Raw genomic sequence first — 20,859 nt, 5'->3', positions numbered from 1 at the left:
ATCTGCGGAATCGAAGATTAAGGATATTAACCAAGCACACCTCAGAAATAAAAACCCTATGTGACTTACCAAGAAGCCCGACTGTTTTATCCTTGAAAGATTCAGGCGCACTGAAAACGACATCCAACATCTTCAAGTTATCCTCTCCGACAACACCAACAGATATGGATACACCGGTAGAAAACGATGCAATTATTCTGTCGGTTGTGGAGTTACCAACACGCTTGAGCTTCAACTTGACATTTTCAAGACCCTCTTCAGTAAGTTCTGGATAAGAATACGAAACAGCATCACGAAGAATTACATATACTATGAAATGCAGGAAATACTATGAAATGCAGGCAGGCTAGGATTGCTATAACTTATCTTTGGTCACCGTTCACTCAATAATTAGTAAAGCCTAATTGATAGGGGTTTTAGGCAGAATTCTGTACGCGATACGATTTAAAATAAATTTAGAAATTTAGTCATTCTAAGTGTGCGAGAACGTGGGTAATTTTTTCGCTTTCATACATACATAACGCCAGCTCACGTATTTGCAATCAGGGACAATCGCTGTCTCGATGTTCCTAATGACCACGTCTTTATATACTTTATAAGTTTTCAATAGTTGTAAAATAACGCATATACATATATAAAAGTACCGCTTATCCATTACATGACCCACGAGTTTACGTCATATACATGACTATTGTTCCCGAAAGATATTCTTTGAAAAAGATTAATGCTCCGTATTTACAACAACTAATCTGCTCGCTTTGATTTCTCAAGATGTGCCATTTACCTCCTTAGGACGATGAAACTAGAATATTCTGCTTATTACAAAATGGCAGTTTTCTAAAGACTTTACTAAATCAACATAAACAAACGAAAATATGATCAACTTGGGTAAGCCAACACATGGGTGAGTTTCAAAAACACAGGATAACCACCCCATCCATGTATATCGTTGTCACAGCAAAATTGAAGCTTCAAGAGCTCTTGTTGCACATTAAAACACAGAACAATTCTTACCATAACTTAGCGAAGAGGTGTTGTAGGGCTGTCCATCTATCAAAATATTCATCGATTTCCCGACAGGATCGAGTGTGATTTGAGTCTGAATGTACAAGTCAAATATAAACAGTGAGGTTACGATTTTTTCTGATTTGAAAGTAAAAATCAACCTACTGAAATTGTTGTACACGTAAAATGTACGATGATTGACACACAGTAAGAAACAATTAAGTTGAATACATACTGTATTGGAGTCCCTTTGTTTCGCAGCAAAGGCAGTGAATATAGTAGCCGACGTTGTGTTACCGTCTTCATATTTAGCTTTCTCAGTCCTGCCCTGCAGTATAAACTTCCCACTGTCGACAATGACAAGTGTGTACTCCCCCAGACCATTGAACGTATACGGCAGTCCGTCCAGAGTTTGAAGATGTGGGTCGCCAAACATCCAACCTAGGTAAACATTTTCATCGTCGGTTTCCTTTCCAAACTATTAATTTTCATATACGATTCGTTTTTAATTGGAAGCGTCGCAAGCACATTATATCATAACCATGAACGAAATGACCTTAAAAAATTTGAGTTCGTTGGTATGAACTGCACAGTTTGTTTAATACACAGATCTTATTCAGGTAATTATTTTGTTTGTTACTTTAATAATGTAAATACCATAAATTCATGGATATGACGTCGTGTATGCACTATCAAGTTTCAATTTCATGATAATTATCATTGGGTGAGCATTGCTTGTATTAAGCAACATTGCAGACATCAGAACACCAATATTTGTAAAAGGGCAATTCTTTGTTGGGGAAAAGATGGTATATGCCATTTCTACTCACCGACATGTGGTGGAATATAACCTTGGCATTGGCCTGGAGGTCGCTTTTCTTTGTACAATTCACAAAATGAAGGATCTCTTGATAAGGCGCAGCAATACTGCCTTGGCATCAAATCCTCCTCTAGATGAATAAGTAAACCACAAAAACATCATGAGTCACTGTCTATAAATCATTCTATACGTATACAAAGACGCTTGTACCTTCTCAGACAACATAAAAAATTACATTGAATTTCCATTCATTCATCATCACGATTGGTTTGACCAACCTCTAACACTGATATATCAGAACCATCCAATTTCACATAATAAAAGAAGAGCATTATAAATGAATAATCTCATGTTGCCATCAAAGAATGTTGCATGGCCAGTTACAGTTTGTTGTAATATTCTACTACGTACATTGTTTGTCATGGTCGTTATTATTCCTTGTAATTTGAAAAAGGGTCAGGTAATAGAGCACATACAGGTGTGTATCGAATCATCATGTGATACTCGCATTCTTGAGTATTATTACCAGCCCCTCACGAGAGTAATTGTGACAACAATAATTACCAACACGAACAATATACATTCTATTGACGATCATCACGAACTGCAACTGGTGATGCTATATATATCTGTCCGTATCTGTAGTTATGCCTATTTGTGTACTCAAGTGTTAATTTCGGGCATGATAATAAATGATTATAAAGAATGGTCACTTGTACGGACAATTTGCTGGATACTGATATACCAAGGTATCAGGGTGTGGATGATACGTACCTAGCCAAAGCAAGTATGCCGGGAAATAAAAGAAAGTGAATCCAAACCAACCACGGAACTGGAACTGCCACCTCTCTTGGAAACTACTGCTGAAGACATCGTTTTCGTAGCCTTCAATGAGGGAATGGTCCGAACGGTAGGCACACTGCTGTCCAGCTCCGAAGAAATTTGGATACGCCAGTTGGAGTGTGAAACCAAAACCTGAAAACAAATATGTATTGCTATGTGATCTTTCAGTGTAGATTAAAATGGTGTTCTTCCAGTGTAGATTCAAATTGTGTTCTTTTTATATCGATATCTAATACTGGAGAAAGACTACATTTCTGGAAGCAATTCCTTTTCTTCACACACGTTTGCCACTTTCTTGCTGCCTTTCGATGAGATGATTTTTATTTGCGAAAATGGCATGGTGCGGTGTTCATGTGGTGAAAGAACATTAATAAAAAGGCGAGGATGTGAATATATGATATATACCTTAACGGTATTGATTTAAAATGAGGTGTTGAATTATACATCTACAGCCCCTTAAGCTGCGATTTATGTAATTTCATGTATGCTTCCTTGTGTTAAACCTCAGCATTACCTAACACTGCATAAAAACCCTATAATACTTACTGTATTAACATGGATTATTGCCTGTATTATAGCTGAAGAGTGCATATACAGATAAATACAGTCAAGAATCCATTTTTTGTATTCAGCAAGCCTGTATTCATGAGGATTCATGTGAATTCACGTGTATTATACTATAATACAGGCAACTCATAATGTGAATTTATCTGAATTATTGGGTTTTCATGCAGTGTAACGGTACCAATATCATGATGTTTATATGCTTCAAGCTTGCCAAACCTTACCCTGTCTATCACTGATTTCCATCCGCATTTCGTCGGTCAGGCCGAGTCTCCTCTCGGCATCTGTTGCGGTCTGTTGACTGTTGCCAAAAACACCACTACCCCTACCAAATGAGTTATCATTCTGTCCCTGATCAAATCCACATGGACAACCACCAAGCCCGAAATTCCATGTCCAAGGATCAGGTTGACGCTCGTACCAATCGAGACACAGTTTCTTTGTATTGATTGTCCACTGATTATTATTCTCAACACGTAGAATCCATCTTCCTTGCAAGCCAGTGTCTCCGACCTCTAAATCGGGACGATACCTCTTCGAAAGGTCAAACTGGTTTTGAATATTTTCAATGTGGTTGATATTTCCGTCGCCTCCGTTGTATCCGAATATCACGTTGTTTGTCCCACGAATTTCATAATTCCACAGCATGGCATCTTCCCGGTAGTTTATCACGACAAAACCGTAGATCCCGTCTGTTGCCAAAATTGCTTGGAAAGAGTTTGGCTTTACGGGAATAACAATGACAATTAAAAGAATCATATAACAATACAATTCAATTAAGCAATAATCAGAACCGGAATAATAATTGGTTTGATATTCAAGACAATTTCAACGTAGGAGTTTTTTCGGTCAAAACTAACACCAAGAGGTGTTTCGCCAATTGCAACTACTGCCTGTTTTAAGTATCAATCATTCCTGAATCCCAATAAAAGTAGCTTGGGTGGCAACACAAAAGTTACATTGTAAGATTCTTGAGTTGAAAACAGAAAGTTGAGGCAAATTTTCGTGACAACTGTTCCCGTAACAAACATAAGATTAATACCAGTCTTCCCAAAATCCCTTTGACAATACTTTGGGCCGACTTAAACATTTCATAATAGAATAATCTTCATTTGTGGACGGCAAAATATCAGTTTTCTCATGTGACTTCGAAAACAGCATACATTACTGTGACAATTGCATTGCATGGATTTCTTGGGTCGCATTAAGCAAAACAGATATCTTTTCTTATTTAAACGTTTCTCTGGCAAAAAGTTTGAGGATTAAATCAATATTTGTTCTTAATCTACACCATAAACATTGCCAGACACGTGTAAATGCATAGATATACTAGTTGAGAAGGAGGGAAAATTGTTATTATTGTACCTAATAGACGCTCATGTACAGTAAAATGACAGTTTTGGTCAAAAATGCCAATATCACATTTCATGAACATTAATGCACTTCTAAGGGCCATACTTCTGTGAGATTCATTTATGTAAATTATCACGCATAAACAAGTAAATATATACAAGTAAAACGAACATTGTCATAAGATTTCCTCAAAGACCTAAATTTGCACAACGTACCCATTGCTTGGTGTAAGTGACATTAAAATCTGCTACTTCATACCACGTGATCTTCAGAGCCCAAGTTGCACTAAATCCTGATGGAAAATCTGCCCCAAACTTCGCATTTATTCGGTTGTTCACGTCTTCAAATATTTTAGAGTCACCATTGTCGGCGTGATACTCCTAGAAAGGGATAATAATAATGCAGAAGGATTAACATAATTATATTAATGAATACAATAACAGATGTGGTTGAGTAGTATGGCATTAATAGCATTGAAGAAGTCAGAGTTGATCGCTAGCACGTGTATTGCTGAATAAAGTATGTATTGCCTCTACAATATGACTTTATGGTAACATTGTGAAACAGCAGCAAGATTTTTTTGGCCCTTACTACATTAAATCTTCTCTGGGTTAAGCAATTTCATTTTTCTTACCACTACATATTTTGATTCAAAGATATGTTTGTGTGAATAAAATAGTCACGGTTCACACCTATGAGTAAATACTGTACTTTGGGAGAGAGAGAGAGAGAGAGAGAGAGAGAGAGAGAGAGAGAGAGAGAGAGAGAGAGAGAGAGAGAGAGAGAGAGAGATTTTGAAAGACATAATGAGTAGATACTCGATTCAATATCAAGAAATGCACCTGATAGAAGACATCTCCCTGGGAACGGTCAGTCATGTCACTATCTTCCCAGAACACGGCGATCATTGGTTTCCTGTGCGCAGTCGTAAAACCTCCCTCATACGGATGTGGAAATGGATACTTTTCGTCGTTTTCATTCATGAACACGATCAACCCGTTGTCAGTGAACTAAAAGATTAAAAAAACTTACGATGCTAAATGCAACAAACATTGTTCGGCGATGTCATTGATATTCTTTAGAAGTATAGAATGGAATCCAAAGTAAAGTGTTTTGATGCCAGTCGGAAGTATTGTGGTCGCTGCTGTATGTGCTCTCCCTGTCGCCGTTTGTGTCAAGTCATAGGTAGACCAGTAAGAAGCGAAACGTTTTGAAATACGGATAATTTACAGCTATTTTAGATAGTTTTGTTCGACAGCTTGACACATAACCTCTTATCGTCTGGCAGCAAGGCTAGGTTAAAATTGAATGTCATGTTTACAGATCGATATCATAAAATCAAGTTTAGTGTACAACTATCACGCGAATGGCTAAATGTACGCCGAATGAGGGATTAATTTGAAGTTTCGTTTGTCAAGAGGTAACAAGGACAGTTATTTATTTGGATTCAGAAAAGGTTTCAAGTTTTGAAATTTTGTAGTGACATTGATGCATCCAAATAATTTTATACTGAGTAAGTTTATGAAAGTATTCGTTGAGTTTTTTACATCACTGATATGTTAAAACAGCGATTGAACAAATAGGACCCAACACCTTGCCAATCGTCTTTATTTGATCGATATACTTACGTAGAGACTGTAGTAAAATTCATTCCAGAACGGAAATCCTGCCGATGGCCTGATCGTCCGAGAAACCAAATCCAACAACGGCTGCGAGCTTCTCTCATCGTAACTTTGTCTGAGAGAGGAGTCACCAACAGAGGTACCGAAATCCAGGAAGATTATCTCTGTTTTAACAAAAAAAGAAAACATTCTTAGACGCTGTTAGGACTGCAGTATGTCCCTTGTCGTAACAGCTTTCTGGGTTTGCCCTCCTTGGGTCAGTGAACGACAGGTGCAAAATGAAATAGGCTTTAATTTTCCGAAATATCTTTTGCGTTCAACTTGGACCTTTCCAAAGTTTTATTACATGATGTTATCATTGCTGAAATGCCATACTCGCGTGTACTCTCAACCTTACGTGCATTTTTGCAACGACATAAACAACATAAACTCCTCCAACTTTTAGCAAGCACTTAATATTGTTAGAATAAGATAAAAAAGAGTAAAAAGGTAATGACAACATCAGTGTCTGCTCCGTACAGAAACGTGACAGAATATGGCGTCACTGGTACAGTAATGTTACAATTTGACCCACTGCATGCTTTAGAAAATAGAAACCGCACAGACATACCTCTGCATTTAAAACCATCTCCTCTGTAGCCATCCTGACAGGTACATGTATAACTTCCAATTGTATTTGTGCAATTTGCGTTGTCATCGCAGTCATGTGTGTTTGTAACGCATTCGTTGACATCTTTTGAAGAATAACAGAAGAAAAAAGCCGCATTGTATAGAGGAGGTAACAGTTGAAATATCAAAAAATGAAATAAACAAATTTACCAACAAACAAACCAATCTTTTATCTACTTGCCATCTATCTATCTATCTATCTATCTATCTATCTATCTATCTATCTATCTATCTATCTATCTATCTATCTATCTATCTATCTATCTATCTATCTATCTATCTATCTATCTATCTATCTATTTGTTGATGACATATATCTTACCTGTCTGACAGTTGATACCTTCCCATCCAGGAGAGCACTGACACATGTACATATCGATGTCGTCGACACAAGTGCCATCGTTTTGGCAAGGGTTACTTTCACACTCATCGATTTCTATTTGAAGATATTAACAAGTCAATTAAATTCAAGCAGAGAGATCAGTGAGTCAATAGTGCATTATGACAACCCAGCTCGTTATTGAACCATTCCTTTTTGAGAGTGGGGATTTGGCCGTTTTTACAGTGTCGCCTCAGCTAGGTGACTGGCCGCCGTATGATACGATTTCGAACCCGATCGAAAAAGGTACCCTATTCATAATCAATTATTTTAGCTTTCATGAAATAGGAAGGTGATAAGCCCGATTTTCTTCTAATGTTCGTTCCGAACATTCATGATGATTGACTTAAGGGAATACCTCTACCATCGAGAACAATAGAATTTTGCATGCACTGAAAATGCCGTACGGAACGCCCGTTCCGTAACACGCACGGTTTCCAGGCGCCCAAACCCCTGCGGCTATATCCGCGCATTAAATGTGGAACGGTTTAAAGGGACCCATTGGAGGAGTGCCAGAACATGTGTCGCGCGCTCTGTACGTACGTGTGTAGTGCATACACTCCAAAACTTGCTGAAGTACATCCGAGATAGCGTTCCACAATGTTGCGATAAAATCGGAAGAAAAATTGTTGTCATTGCACGAACACGGTCACTACTCTGTCAATTTGATGCCCCGGTCACGAATGTAAGATGTATAATAATAAGGTTATTACGAAAATACCGCAAAGGATGCACTCGTCCTCCACTTCGCGTCAAGGGATACGCTGCGCCAATCTCCTTGTGCATCCTTTTCGGTATTTTCGTAACAACCTCATAGTATTGACCGAGTGTGAGTGGATATATTTTCTGACTTACCTTCACAAGAGTATGAACCACCTTTTAGGCTAAATCCAGGAAAGCAGCTACAAGTATAACCACGATCGTCTTGCGTCCTGTCCACGTTGTTACAGGTATGGTGACAAAGATTCAACAGCCGGGAAGAACATTCATCGATATCTTCAAAGCAGAAACAAAGTTTAATGAATTGAAAAATACCCGTGATTTTTCCATATCGCAAAATAAAAGTATACAGTATTTGATTCTCTGAAATCATGTTCCATTAAAGCACCTCAACATGAAAGATCTGATAGTAAAACAAAATTAAGGATATATATATATATATATATATATATATATATATATATATATATATATATATATATATATATATATATATATATATATATATATATATATATATATATATATATTGGGTTGAAACACACTACCACACCTGGTTGTTAGGTTCCAAACGCATTTATTATACCTCAAACACAACGTTTCGCTCTAAATTTAGAGCTTCTTCAGGTGTTTTCTACAATAAAAAGTACGAACATGAAAATTACAATGGTTGAATTGTGTAGGAAAACGAGCAATGTAGAGTTATAAGTCTGTAAAACTCTGGAAATGTACATGAATGACAGGAGAGACTAAAAAGTACAATGGTTGAATTTTATAGAAAAACGAGCAATGTGGAGTTACAAGTATCTGAAAATCTGTAAATGTACATAAATGAAAGGAGAGAGACTAACCTCGAGGTTGTGACTACGGTCAAAACTGTCTGGACCTACGCCGAGAGCTGGAAATTGGCGCGCTGAAGTCCAGGGGGGGGGGGGTCCCTTTAAATACTCAAAAGCTGGTATGTGGGGGCGCTGTTAAATGCTATGTAAATTTTGGGCGAATGTTTAGGCCAGCTGGAGACAGTGTGTCAAGTTTTTTGATCCATTGTGATTCTAAATGTTTGCGTAGTTTGTCATCCTGTTTATTGACTTGGATGATGCCAATTATTGAAACATCACTGATACTGTGTTGATCAGAATTAAAATGTATGGCGACCGGGGTATCTTTTTATGACGCACTGAGGAGAGATGGTTATTGAAACGAAGTCTGAGAGATGTTTTAGTTTCCCCGACATATTGTTTATGGCAGCGTTGGCATGTGAGGAGGTATACGACGTTTTTGCTGTTGCAGCTGATGGCATTTCTGATTGTGTATGTTTTCTTGTTGACTGTGCTTTGGAACTAATTTTCATGTTCGTACTTTTTATTGTAGAAAACACCTGAAGAAGCTCTAAATTTAGAGCGAAACGTTGTGTTTGAGGTATAATAAATACGTTTGGAACCTAACAACCAGGTGTGGTAGTGTGTTTCAACCAAAGTTTCTTCTATCTTCACCCCACTCCACGCTCCACTGGGGATCACCTGAATTCCTACAGTTTCTTATATATATATATATATATATATATATATATATATATATATTATATATATATATATATATATATATATATATATATATATATATATATATATATATACGAAGTATGCGGTTCGCCTTGTCCGATACAAAGTGCTCAATACAAAAGTAGAGCGAGATATATAAGGGATGCTGGAGAATTGATTTTACAATGTCATCTCTTCAACGTTGTTTCGTGAGTCGCGAAACTCACTCATCAGGAGACTAGACTGGATTGTCTCCAGTCTAGTCTCCTGATGAGTGAGTTTCGCGACTCACGAAACAACGTTGTAGAGATGACATTGTAAAATCAATTCTCCAGCATCCCTTATATATATATATATATATATATATATATATATATATATATATATATATATATATATATATATTACCTTCGTCACAATTTTCGCCAGTCCATCCTCTCGTACATGTACATTCGTACTTGTTGATCAGATTGGTACAGTGTGCATCATTTTGACAGGGAAAACTTGCACATTCATTTACATCTGTGAAAATGAAATTTTGATAGAATTATAAAAAAAACTTAAGGCATGCCATATATTTACTGTGTGTACAATCGAAATATCATGGGATATACATCCAGCGACTACACGCAGCTTTGCAAAGTTCCTTGCATGAAAAACCTCTTGGATAAATAGGATTCAAGACATATGTGTAGTACTATCACAGTAAACAAGTACTAACCTTCATTACATTGAGGACCAGTGTATCCAGGACTACAGTGGCATATGTAGGAGTTTATTTTATCCTCACAGGTTCCATACGCACACGGTTGAGTCTCGCACTCGTCAATCTCTGCAAGAATTAAAAGGTATTTTTTTTAAAAATCCATTTCCTAGTCATAACGATACCAATAACACTCTAGTTTCTCAAGGTTTTATTTAAAAGACACATGTACACGAAAACTCTCGCCCAGTCTGAAAACGACTACATTACATTGAGTAAATGTAACTGTACAAGTTAAACAGATTCCATTTAAACACTGCCGACGCCTTATATAAAGGATAGGTGAAGAGGAATGAAATAATTTCAAGATGAATGAAAAGGTATTCAAATGCTTTTAAATATATTAGTCCAGCTTGGATTGTCCCGAAGCTAGCAAAGGTCAGCTTGCGCGAGATTCTAATCTAACGGTGTATGACGTCGATGTATGTGTGTGTCATTTGATTTAATGCCCTAAGCCGGGTGACAGTCAATTTGAGAAAATATACTAATGCAGTAGCTGAAGTAGTTGTTTTTAATAAGGAACAGTAGATTGGGTTTGGAATGCGTAGATAAGTAGTTTGACTTTCGTTGCAAAATAACTTAATTAAATCAGTTAAAGCATGGAAAGCCATGCTTCATTGAAAACATTACGCACGAGCACATCTGCATATTTATAAACGTACAACAGCATTACAATTACCTTGCTCACAGTGTGTGCCAGTGTATCCCGAATTACAAGTACAGTTATATCCATTTTCGAGGTCAATACACATTCCCTTTTGACAGGGATTTGATGCACACTCATCGATATCTGTTGTAAGGCAGCACAAATCATGGTTTCATTTAATATGTAACACTTATCAAACAAAATGAGTTGAATATCTTATATTAAGTGATTCATAGTATAATTAATGTATTAAAGAAGAAAAAAGTTATGCTGAAATGACAATTATTTAAGCAATAATGCACCCCCTCCCGGCCCATAATGGACGAAAGCAAACTTTGCACGACATAATGTACGAGGCGAAGCCGAGTACATTATGGAGTGCAAAGTTTGCTTGAGTCCATTATGGGCCGGGAGGGGGTGCATTATTGCTATTATTTTATAGTTTTGGCAATGCCAGTGAATTTGTAGTTGTAGAAAACGAATAAAAAGGGAAATTTAAACTGAGTTTGAAGCCAGTGAGCGTCGTCCGGCATGATCAGCCCGGACTCTGTTACACGCACTCCACACTGCACTGCACTGAACATGCACGTTCAACACAAAAAAATGAGCAGCACTTTCACGGTTCAATTTGGAATTAAAAACGATGTATTTTCGAAGGAAATGAAAATAATTGCATCCCTACCGTCTATATCGAACTTGAAACATCACCTTTAAATATCATGCCATTCAAAAAGCCGACACGGTGAAATGCCAGACATGAAGAAAACGGAATGTTCATGCATCGACATCAGCATGATCAGCGAGCTGCATGGTATCAGCTGATCAATACGATCATTATTATGTCGCTAGTAGTACAGCATTCATTGCAAACGATATCAACAGAGTTCAACAATGATATTCAAATGTTTAAATTTCATTAATAATTGTGTCTATAAATTTAATTTTTGATGGATTCTTGAGAAGAACTATTTTATTTCGGCGAACGAGAAAACTTGACGTAAACGGGTGCTCGAAAGGTGCAGTTGACAAAACACACTGGAGGGTTTCCGTCGCGATATCGTAAACAAGGCAAGGTGAAACCACAGACAAGGAGAAAAAAAAGATAAATGAAAGTTGTCTCCGATTACAGTCAGTGCATCAGCATTAGGTGGCCGAGATGATAGATCAATGGAGAGTCCACGGTCGTCATGATTGTTGGCAGTATCTGACCTTGGACCGAGACCCAGACACTTCCAGTCAAGATTGATGACAGCTGCCGTTGTTGGCCTGTTTACGGCTGGTTCGAGTGGCCTTTCACGCTTGCATCGTTTACATAGCCACTGACATACATAATATGCCATTTGTCAAACCCAGTATCGTCTAGGAGTTTGCAAACGTACTGAGGTCTGTTTCACCTGTACGGCAACAAAGCGAACCATGTTGTAAACAAACGTAGTCGTTCAACCAGCGTATCAGAAGGTGGACTGCATGCTGGGCGCGAGCCAGACAGAGCAGACGACGAGTGCATGCGGGAGGACAAAAAAATTGATAAATCGTACAGTAAGACATTATCATATTGTGCACCATTATCAAGATTTATCGTTTTGTGTATTAGGCATACATGGTTTATCCGATACTTTCCCTCCTTTTAAATGCGCAGTCTTGTTTTCGTTTCCCCCCCAAAAAACTTATTGTTATGCTCGCTGTGCTGTGCTGAATAATGGAATACATTATCAGTAACAATGTATGGATATGACGTCACAAAATTCACTGGTATTGACAAAGCTATAATATAATACGCTATAACTGATCCTTGGTAGTAGTGTCAATTTTAAGAATCTCTGTACGACTTCGGTATTACATGGCCAATGCAACCCTTCCTAAGAAAAGTACAACGAGTAAAAGTGGTCACTTGTAGACTTTGAAATATTGATAACTAAGCAAGTTTAATTTGCTGAAGACTATTTTCAGCACTGGTATGCGAAACCCAGCTACAAAATACAATTACTTGAACGTAGGTGTGATTCTCCATGAAATATAAAATATACTTTGAATGCACATCAAGCTTGGGCGCAGTCATTCAAGGAACTATCGACACACTCATCGACATCTGCATATAAAGCAACAATCAAATACCAACTGGCAGGAAGGTATAAATACGTAGCTTTGGATACATGCCTAAACAAGTTTTGCCATCCGGTGCAAGTTCATATCCTTGCCTGCAATCGCAGCTGTAGGTGCCATCTGTATTGGAGCAACCTTGGGTGCAATCATTCAAGGAACTATCGACACACTCGTCGATATCTGAATATAAAGCAACCGTGATAAAGGGTTAAATGTCTCGAAGCTTATTGTTGGGAATGATCTCATGAAACCTGGTAACGTTGACGCACATCCGGCCTTAATTATAAGGCCAAGGATTACCGGGAAAAGATTTCAGACCCATTTGCAATTCGATTAGTGTCTGGGCGAAAAGACTGTCTTGCTGGTTAAATAATCCGTATCTGGCTTGGCGGTGTGAAGCGATATATACAGTTTGACAAAATCTACCAGTAGTATTTACTATGTCCAATACAACTACCATGAATATACTATTCAGTAAATTATAAACCGTTTTCAAGTTACAAACCCTTGTGACAAATATCGCAGTTTTCTTTTCAAATACCGTATGGTAAAAGGTAGTAATATACACGGAAGAATAAATGTTAATTGATCTAAGAACAGTAGTATTCTCTGAAATTATTCTGAGTGCAATGAGACAGTTTCGTTACTGCTGCAGCTATTAGTGTTATCCTGTCGCAAGTATATATTTATACGTTACTCAATTCTTACCTTCACAGAAAACGTCAAACATTGGATTTGGGTGATAAAAACCGTTAGCACATTTGCATGTCTGTTTACCATCTTCGATGACACATGCACCATTTTGGCAGGGTTTTATACATACAAGGGTGGCTATTACAAAGAAAGAAGTATACTGATTTATTTTTTCTATAGCCATTGACACAAATGCATACATAATTGGCAACTGTGTTGATGTATCTTCTTTTAAAAGCACGAATCAGGCGTCAGATTGTCTTGCAAGGAAATTTACCCACTAGAGTACTATTTCAATGGAAAACAAAGCGATATGACAATTTCATAATCCTCTTACAGAGTAAAGCAAACTACATCCCTGGGATCGAGTCCCAACATGTAAACCCCAGCTCGTTTAGGAATCAGGATTAACTGAGGTGCTATGATTATGAAGCGTTTCTGTCTTATATCTCTCCTTTTGAAACTGCAATCATTATATACATATGTTGCTAAATTTTGGATTAAGTCCGAATTGATTCATGCCTGCATGGCTGCCCGCCTGCCTGCCTGCCTGCCTTCAGGCAGGCAGGCATGCATGCATGCATGCATGCATGCATGTATGCATGCATGCATGTATGTATGTATGTATGTATGTATGTATGTATGTATGTATGTATGTATGTATGTATGTATGTATGTATGTATGTATGTATGTATGTATGTATGTATGTATGTATGTATGTATGTATGTATGTATGTATGTATGTATCTATGTATCTATCTATGTATCTATGTATCTATCTATGTATCTATGTATCTATGTATCTATCTATGTATCTATCTATGTATCTATCTATCTATCTATGTATCTATGTATCTATCTATGTATCTATGTATGCATCTACGTATCTATGTATCTATCTATGTATCTATTTATCTATCAATGTATGTATCTATGTATCTATGTATGCATGTATGTAGGTATGTCTATGTATTTATCTATGTATTTATCTATGTATCTATGTATGTTTTGTACGGGCACGGTCCAAGCCGTTGCATTTTTCTCGTGTTTAATTGAGTTCTGTTGACTACAGTAAGGCTATGACTTCTGTATGACAAAACACAGACCTATTTGGCAGTTATTGCCACTGTATCCAGGCAGACATGTACATCGGTATCCATTGATCAGATCAGTACAGCTACCCCCATTCTGACATGGATTGCTTGCACATTCATTAATATCTGGAAAAAAGTATACCGAATCATGCGTAAAAGAGCGATTAAGAACATGGAATGTTGCACACGAATCAAACATTACGAGTACTAACGGACAATCATTTAGTATGGAAGCAAAATACGTGTTTTTTCATTTCCCTTTTCTTCGTCTTTTAACTTTTTCAGTTCGCCCTCCCCCCGAAAACTAAAGAAAGTAAATGTCTTATACTGGAAATTCCAAAACTAAACTATCAAACGTCTTATCAAAGTCAAATGTCAACAGAAGAGCATGCAGGTTCATTTCTTCAGAATATGACATGATGCTTTCAATCACCATTATCACATCTCCCATGTATCTGTTTTCAACAAACGTCGACTTAGTTTCATGATACAAAGAGGATCTTTTCTAGTACCTTGGCTGAGCATTTAGTGGCAATTCCGTAATTCTGAGTAAAACTGGTCTCCAATGCTTGACACATTTACGATAGGGAAAACATAACATTATATCTTCTGTTCAAATTCGTCATTGTTGTTGGTGGAGAATGTTAAACAGTCCAATATATTAATTTTATTACCCGAAAACCAGGACAGTTGATATGAAACAACAGACCATTACAATAAAGCTGAGTTACTCTGTCATAATGAACTTTCATTTGGGTGGAAATGTGCCGAGTATTGCCCAAAGGGTTTATAATCATAATAATAACATTACCTATCTCACAATTTTTTCCACCAAATCCCGGAGTACAGATACACTCATAATCGTCGACTTTATCAATACATGTTCCGTTCACACATGGATTTGAATCGCATTCATTGATTTCTGTAATTAAAAAGCATTAAATTTCGACCATGTCAAAGGTGTTTACTTTCACAACGCAAAGATTTCCCCATAACACAATACTTGTAATTGTTACACAACTCGTTCAAACTTGCTGTTGTAACTCGTTAATTTACGACCACATGGTGTGTATGATTTTGTCGCTGATACATTCATAGAACAAGTACTGGTCATGATGGTGACAGCATATAATTATTTGGTTACCCTGTTGCCTAACACTCGCCCAAAACTTGCGTGTCCCTCGGCCTTCGGCATCGTGTAACAGACCATTATAGCGCTAACGTTGCCAATTACTAGTGTAATTTGAGAATTATCTAAAACTTGTATGTCTCAATGTATGTCTCAATGTCTTGTTTTTGGAGGCATCATGGGCCAGTGGCTAGAGCAGTGGACTCACGATCAAAGGATGGTGAGTTCGAGCCCCGGCATGGCTGTGGTGTTGTGTCCTTGGGCAAGGCACTTTATTTCTCATTGCTTCTCCCCACCCAGGAGTGATGGGTACCTGGTAGGACAGAGGTTGTTATGTGTGCGTTTAGCTCTGCTGCGCTTATTGGCTGCACATGTGAGCTGTTGTCTGCTCCCCAGGGAGTTGAGTGGTATCATATTAGGTCCAGTGACCAGGGGTAATAATAATTGTAAAGCGCCTTGATCACATCTACTTGTGGATATGTGCGCTATATAAGAACAAAATATTAAATATTATTATTATACAAACGAACATTTATTGATAAGGATAGACCGATTTGGTAATGGGTAAATTATAGATATGTGTACATACCGAGGCAGGACACCATATCGCTATCAAGCTGAAAGCCAGGTGTGCAGTCACATCTATAGGAACCGTCTGTGTTTATACACTCTTGTTCACATGCATCAGTGTTGTCGAGGCATTCGTTGATATCTAATGCAGTCATTCAAATATGTCATGATGATTTTATCAGTTCGCCAATTAAGCCAAGAAGTAATTGAACGAGACAGTGGGTTCTAAACGAGTTTGGAATTTTTAAGCATTAAAGCTCTTGACGTTGCAGATAAGAAGCAATATCCATCATTTTAATCGGCCTGTGATGTATACGAAGAGAGCATCGACAAGTCGTCTGAATTACGTTTTTAAGGTACCATAGGAGAAACACAAATTTATTACTTAACAGACTAGTTTAAAATAGCTTTCTAGGGAAATAAGGCGAGTAAATTATTATCGTTATTTGTTACACATGGCATATGCGCATTTTGTCAAATACATTTAAGAAGTGAGATATACACCGCGAATACATGATTTGCCAATCTATATACCTGCCAAATGAATAAATGATATATCATATATAGAAAGAGATATATCATATCGAAAGAGACATCCTATGTATTCATGACTTTGTGTGAACGATATGCTGTGACTGAATTGTATATTTTTGAATGAAGATATATTACAACTACGCAAGTTTAACCCACTATAAGCCTCCACTAAGAATAGCGAATATTCTGATTTTTGGCATACTTACCGTCACAATTGTGTCTTCCTGAATTCAATTGGTAACCACTATTACATGTGCAGTTGTAAGAGCCTTCTGTATTTACACAGTTGTGTTGACATTGTCCATTGTCTACTTCACATTCATCATAATCTGCCGTCAAATGCAGTGTAAACAATCAGAAAAAAAACAGGCATAATCAACCCTGACGTATGAAATGACATGTCAAATAAACATGATGCATATGATTCATTGAATGTACTGTCTGTCTGTTGGTCTGTCTGTTTGTATGTCCGTCGGTCTGTATGTCTCTCTCTATATATGCTATAAATGTATGTATGTATGTATGTATGTATGTATGTATGTATGTATGTATGTATGTATGTATGTATGTATGTATGTATGTATGTATGTATTGATTAATGTTAATGAGAATAAAGAAATAAAGAGGCCTTGATACAGTTAAAATTTTGCTGCACCCTAATTGAATACTTAACCAAAACTTCATTTGTTGTGCTACCTATTGCATTCTTCAAATCATACGACTACATAAAGACAACCATCAACATTGGTAATGTTTTTGAATTAAGAGATCAGACACATTGTAACCCAAAGCGACTGAAATAGAAATCGTTCAAGACTACCGTTAACTGTGACTTGGAAACGATACGCCACGCTATTGCTGTATCCGTCTTCAAATGTGTATTCTATCAGTGTAGTGCCAATCGCGAATAGTGATCCGGAGGTGTGGGTAGAGTCCACGGTTACAGAACCACCAGAATTATCAGTTGCAGTTGGTGAATCCCATTGGACTACGCTAAAGCTTCGACCTGCATCAGCTTCCTTAGTCAAATCTCCGGGACGGTGTGTAATGACCGGAGGTTTATCATCTTAATTTTTACAGATAAAAAATGCACAGAGTTATAACACTAAAAAATTGTCAAACAAAGTAAAATCATTGAAAGATAGCATCGCCATGCAAGCGATTTACGGTTATACAATGAGTATGAATCTCCGACGTATTTCAATAACCATTAGTGTCCTCTTCAAAAAGTGATAAAAAAATCTTGAATCGTACATAAAAAGGAACGTTCATGTCATTAAAACACACAATAGAAGACGAGTCAGGCTCAATAAAAAAATCATAAATATACATTCAGCGATTACAGAAGAGCGCAATACTGAACAGATACTGATCCTAGGTACAAATAATAATAGGTGTGAAGTTTGCATACCATTAACAGTAACAGTGAATGAGCAAGTTTCTGTGTTGACGCCGTCATCTGCTGTATAAATCACAGTGGTTATTCCAATTGGGAGAGCTTGTCCAGGTTCCACATTTGCCTTGACCATCGGTATTATTCCAGAGTTGTCTGTGAAGTTTGGTGCCATCCAAGTTACTATGGCTGTTGGTAGTTCATCGTCGGTACCGACAGTTTGGTTACGTGGGCAGTCATGGAACACTGGTGCTTCGATATCTGACAGTGACATTAGAAAACCATAATTTACCGATGTGATTGTCTTTATCCCATTAAACTTACTGAATAAAAGGTGCATATTTTTAAATTTCAAATACAGTAAATAGGTTACCTGTAACCAGGACTTGACTTTCACAGGTGGCAACATTTCCAGAACTGTCTGTGGCTATAAATGTTACAATTGTCTCTCCAATTTTGAATTCATCACCCGATGAATAATTTACTGATAAAGTAATTGGTTGGTCTGAATTATCTGTGACATTCGGCTCTGTCCAATACGCTACAGCCGTGGGCAATCCTGGTTCGGTTTCAAGCTCTTGGGAAGGTGGACAATAGGTAAACACTGGAATTTCCTGATCTATTACAAGAGTAACAAAAACATAAATTAAGGTTAGGTTGCACCTAGCCAATAAACCTTTTTCAAGCAGCAGTTCTCATTAAAGACGACATGCGACCCCCTTATAAATGTATTTTCAATAAACAAATTACCTGGTTTAATACTGGTAGCAATAGTTTTTACGGTACGAGATAAAGGGGTGCATTGTTTGGGTAGAAAACGTCAATTTGTGTATTATTGGTGAAAATCATTGTAGCTCAGGAATTTGATACTATTTTATAAAATTCAACACATTATTCGAAACTACAGTATATGAAGAAGACACGAAAATATGGTTTGAAATTATCAATAAACATTTTGAATGGTAGGGGAATAAAGACCGACATTAAAATCAAGATAAACTAAATAGTAATGACTTTTATTCAAGATGTAAGAACTACATTACAAAGCACAATTGTCGTTTTGGTATAAATTATTAAAGGATATTATGTGAAAATGTCACAAACGTTGACAGCGCAAAGGTTTGGTTATATTTTTGAGACGTAGGAAACGTAAACAACAGCAAGGAAATCGGTTGATTTGCTCAAGTCTATATGTGCATTTATACTTTTTTCCCACTGAATCTAAGATTGCTTATAATGCTTAAGGTGAAAGTAATCAATAATTGAATCTTAGGTTAGCATATTCCTAGAAATTAATCTATGTGAAACTAATATATGCCCACCGTATGTAAATGACATGATAAAAAGTGATCATATCAGTAACCTACCTTGCACAACAACATTAAAATGACAACTGCCTGTGTTTGAGCTTGAATCAGTTGCTTTATATAGGACCTCGGTCGAACCAATATAAAAATCTTTGCCTGATTCGTGACTTGCTGCGACTGTTGGTTTTCTACCAGAGTTGTCTCTTGTCGTGGGTTCATCCCATCTTACGAGAGCTGATGGCATCCCTGAGTCTGTGCTAACTGTCTGGTCTTCTGGACATGAAATGGTCGGCGCATCAATATCTGGTCGGAAGAATGAAGTGTTATCCAAATGTATATATCTATCATGCATTTAAATTTTCATAATGGATTTTGCGTATGATAATGTGTTTCCATGGCGGACTCTAGTTAATTATAGGTAATTTGTATGTAAGAAAATAGTTGGATTTCATAGTTACACGAAAATACCTATTTGCTTTTCATTGAACCAATCACGATATGTTTATCTATAGATCCAAAACGTATAAAGATAATTTTGTACGACTTTACTCATACCTCGCGGAGTCAGAGATTTTGTGTTTTGTGAACGTACGGTACTCTTGATCAATCAGATAGGTTACGTACATTTTTGTGCCCGAAAGACGGAGACATTTCCATATCCATGCTCATATGTGAATGAACGTAACCTTGCTTACGCTGTATAATTACATTTCTGCTTATTCATTGATGAAATATCAGCAAAATGTTTAGGAATATTGCATTAATTTGAAAAATAAGAATAGTGGAATACCTTCTGAATGAATAACGGTAAAGGTATCACACAAACACCAAACACCTTTAGGTGACCAAACACCTTTTGTATGATGCATTGAGATACAAAAAAAAACAAAACAAAAACGATGAAAGATTTTTTCTTCCTCAAAACCGTAGAGAAATGGTCGAGGAATTAAATATTACCGATCAAGTTAACTTAATCATGGCAGACCATGTCTTCTATTAGACAACTGTAGTGTTTCTTCATGGCATTGGTAATTTGAGGGAGGCGGTTGGATTTCTAATGGACAAATTTATTTTCCTAGGTCATTCGGTTTCTTGAACGAATAGTACTTG

At 37.1% G+C, this 20,859-nt stretch overlaps 2 protein-coding genes and 1 long non-coding RNA gene across 3 annotated transcripts in view; all 3 read right to left on the bottom strand.

Moving 5' to 3' along the window:
• The window catches only part of LOC139127953 (uncharacterized), a 41,270-nt gene extending 33,020 nt beyond the window's left edge, over window positions 1-8,250 (bottom strand). The window contains exons 1-12 of the mRNA XM_070693805.1: window positions 8,111-8,250; window positions 7,199-7,312; window positions 6,818-6,940; window positions 6,214-6,371; window positions 5,428-5,595; window positions 4,801-4,965; window positions 3,457-3,955; window positions 2,600-2,800; window positions 1,836-1,955; window positions 1,241-1,446; window positions 1,015-1,099; window positions 70-267 (exon numbers count right to left, since the gene is read on the bottom strand). Of these exons, the coding sequence (XP_070549906.1) occupies window positions 70-267; window positions 1,015-1,099; window positions 1,241-1,446; window positions 1,836-1,955; window positions 2,600-2,800; window positions 3,457-3,955; window positions 4,801-4,965; window positions 5,428-5,595; window positions 6,214-6,371; window positions 6,818-6,940; window positions 7,199-7,250 (1,975 nt within the window). The 5' untranslated portion in view covers window positions 7,251-7,312; window positions 8,111-8,250. The remainder of the gene's footprint in view (window positions 1-69; window positions 268-1,014; window positions 1,100-1,240; window positions 1,447-1,835; window positions 1,956-2,599; window positions 2,801-3,456; window positions 3,956-4,800; window positions 4,966-5,427; window positions 5,596-6,213; window positions 6,372-6,817; window positions 6,941-7,198; window positions 7,313-8,110) is intronic.
• A 2,708-nt stretch (window positions 8,251-10,958) lies between these two features.
• On the bottom strand, window positions 10,959-13,864 carry LOC139127952 (uncharacterized). Its single transcript, XR_011551161.1, has 3 exons — window positions 13,737-13,864; window positions 13,083-13,208; window positions 10,959-11,069 (listed from the first exon to the last, which is right to left on the bottom strand). It is a non-coding gene; the product is annotated as an uncharacterized lncRNA (long non-coding RNA).
• A 935-nt stretch (window positions 13,865-14,799) lies between these two features.
• LOC139127896 (hyalin-like) overlaps window positions 14,800-20,859 on the bottom strand; it is a 46,416-nt gene continuing 40,356 nt past the window's right edge. Inside the window, exons 20-27 of the mRNA XM_070693752.1 lie at window positions 19,810-20,052; window positions 18,816-19,061; window positions 18,461-18,703; window positions 17,870-18,115; window positions 17,256-17,378; window positions 16,535-16,657; window positions 15,628-15,738; window positions 14,800-14,942 (exon numbers count right to left, since the gene is read on the bottom strand). Of these exons, the coding sequence (XP_070549853.1) occupies window positions 14,800-14,942; window positions 15,628-15,738; window positions 16,535-16,657; window positions 17,256-17,378; window positions 17,870-18,115; window positions 18,461-18,703; window positions 18,816-19,061; window positions 19,810-20,052 (1,478 nt within the window). The remainder of the gene's footprint in view (window positions 14,943-15,627; window positions 15,739-16,534; window positions 16,658-17,255; window positions 17,379-17,869; window positions 18,116-18,460; window positions 18,704-18,815; window positions 19,062-19,809; window positions 20,053-20,859) is intronic.

The sequence above is a fragment of the Ptychodera flava genome, unplaced genomic scaffold, assembly GCF_041260155.1.
Source record: "Ptychodera flava strain L36383 unplaced genomic scaffold, AS_Pfla_20210202 Scaffold_39__1_contigs__length_1403739_pilon, whole genome shotgun sequence".
In the NCBI taxonomy this organism is placed as follows: Eukaryota; Metazoa; Hemichordata; class Enteropneusta; family Ptychoderidae; genus Ptychodera; species Ptychodera flava.
This window is presented reverse-complemented; position numbering and strand designations above follow the sequence as displayed.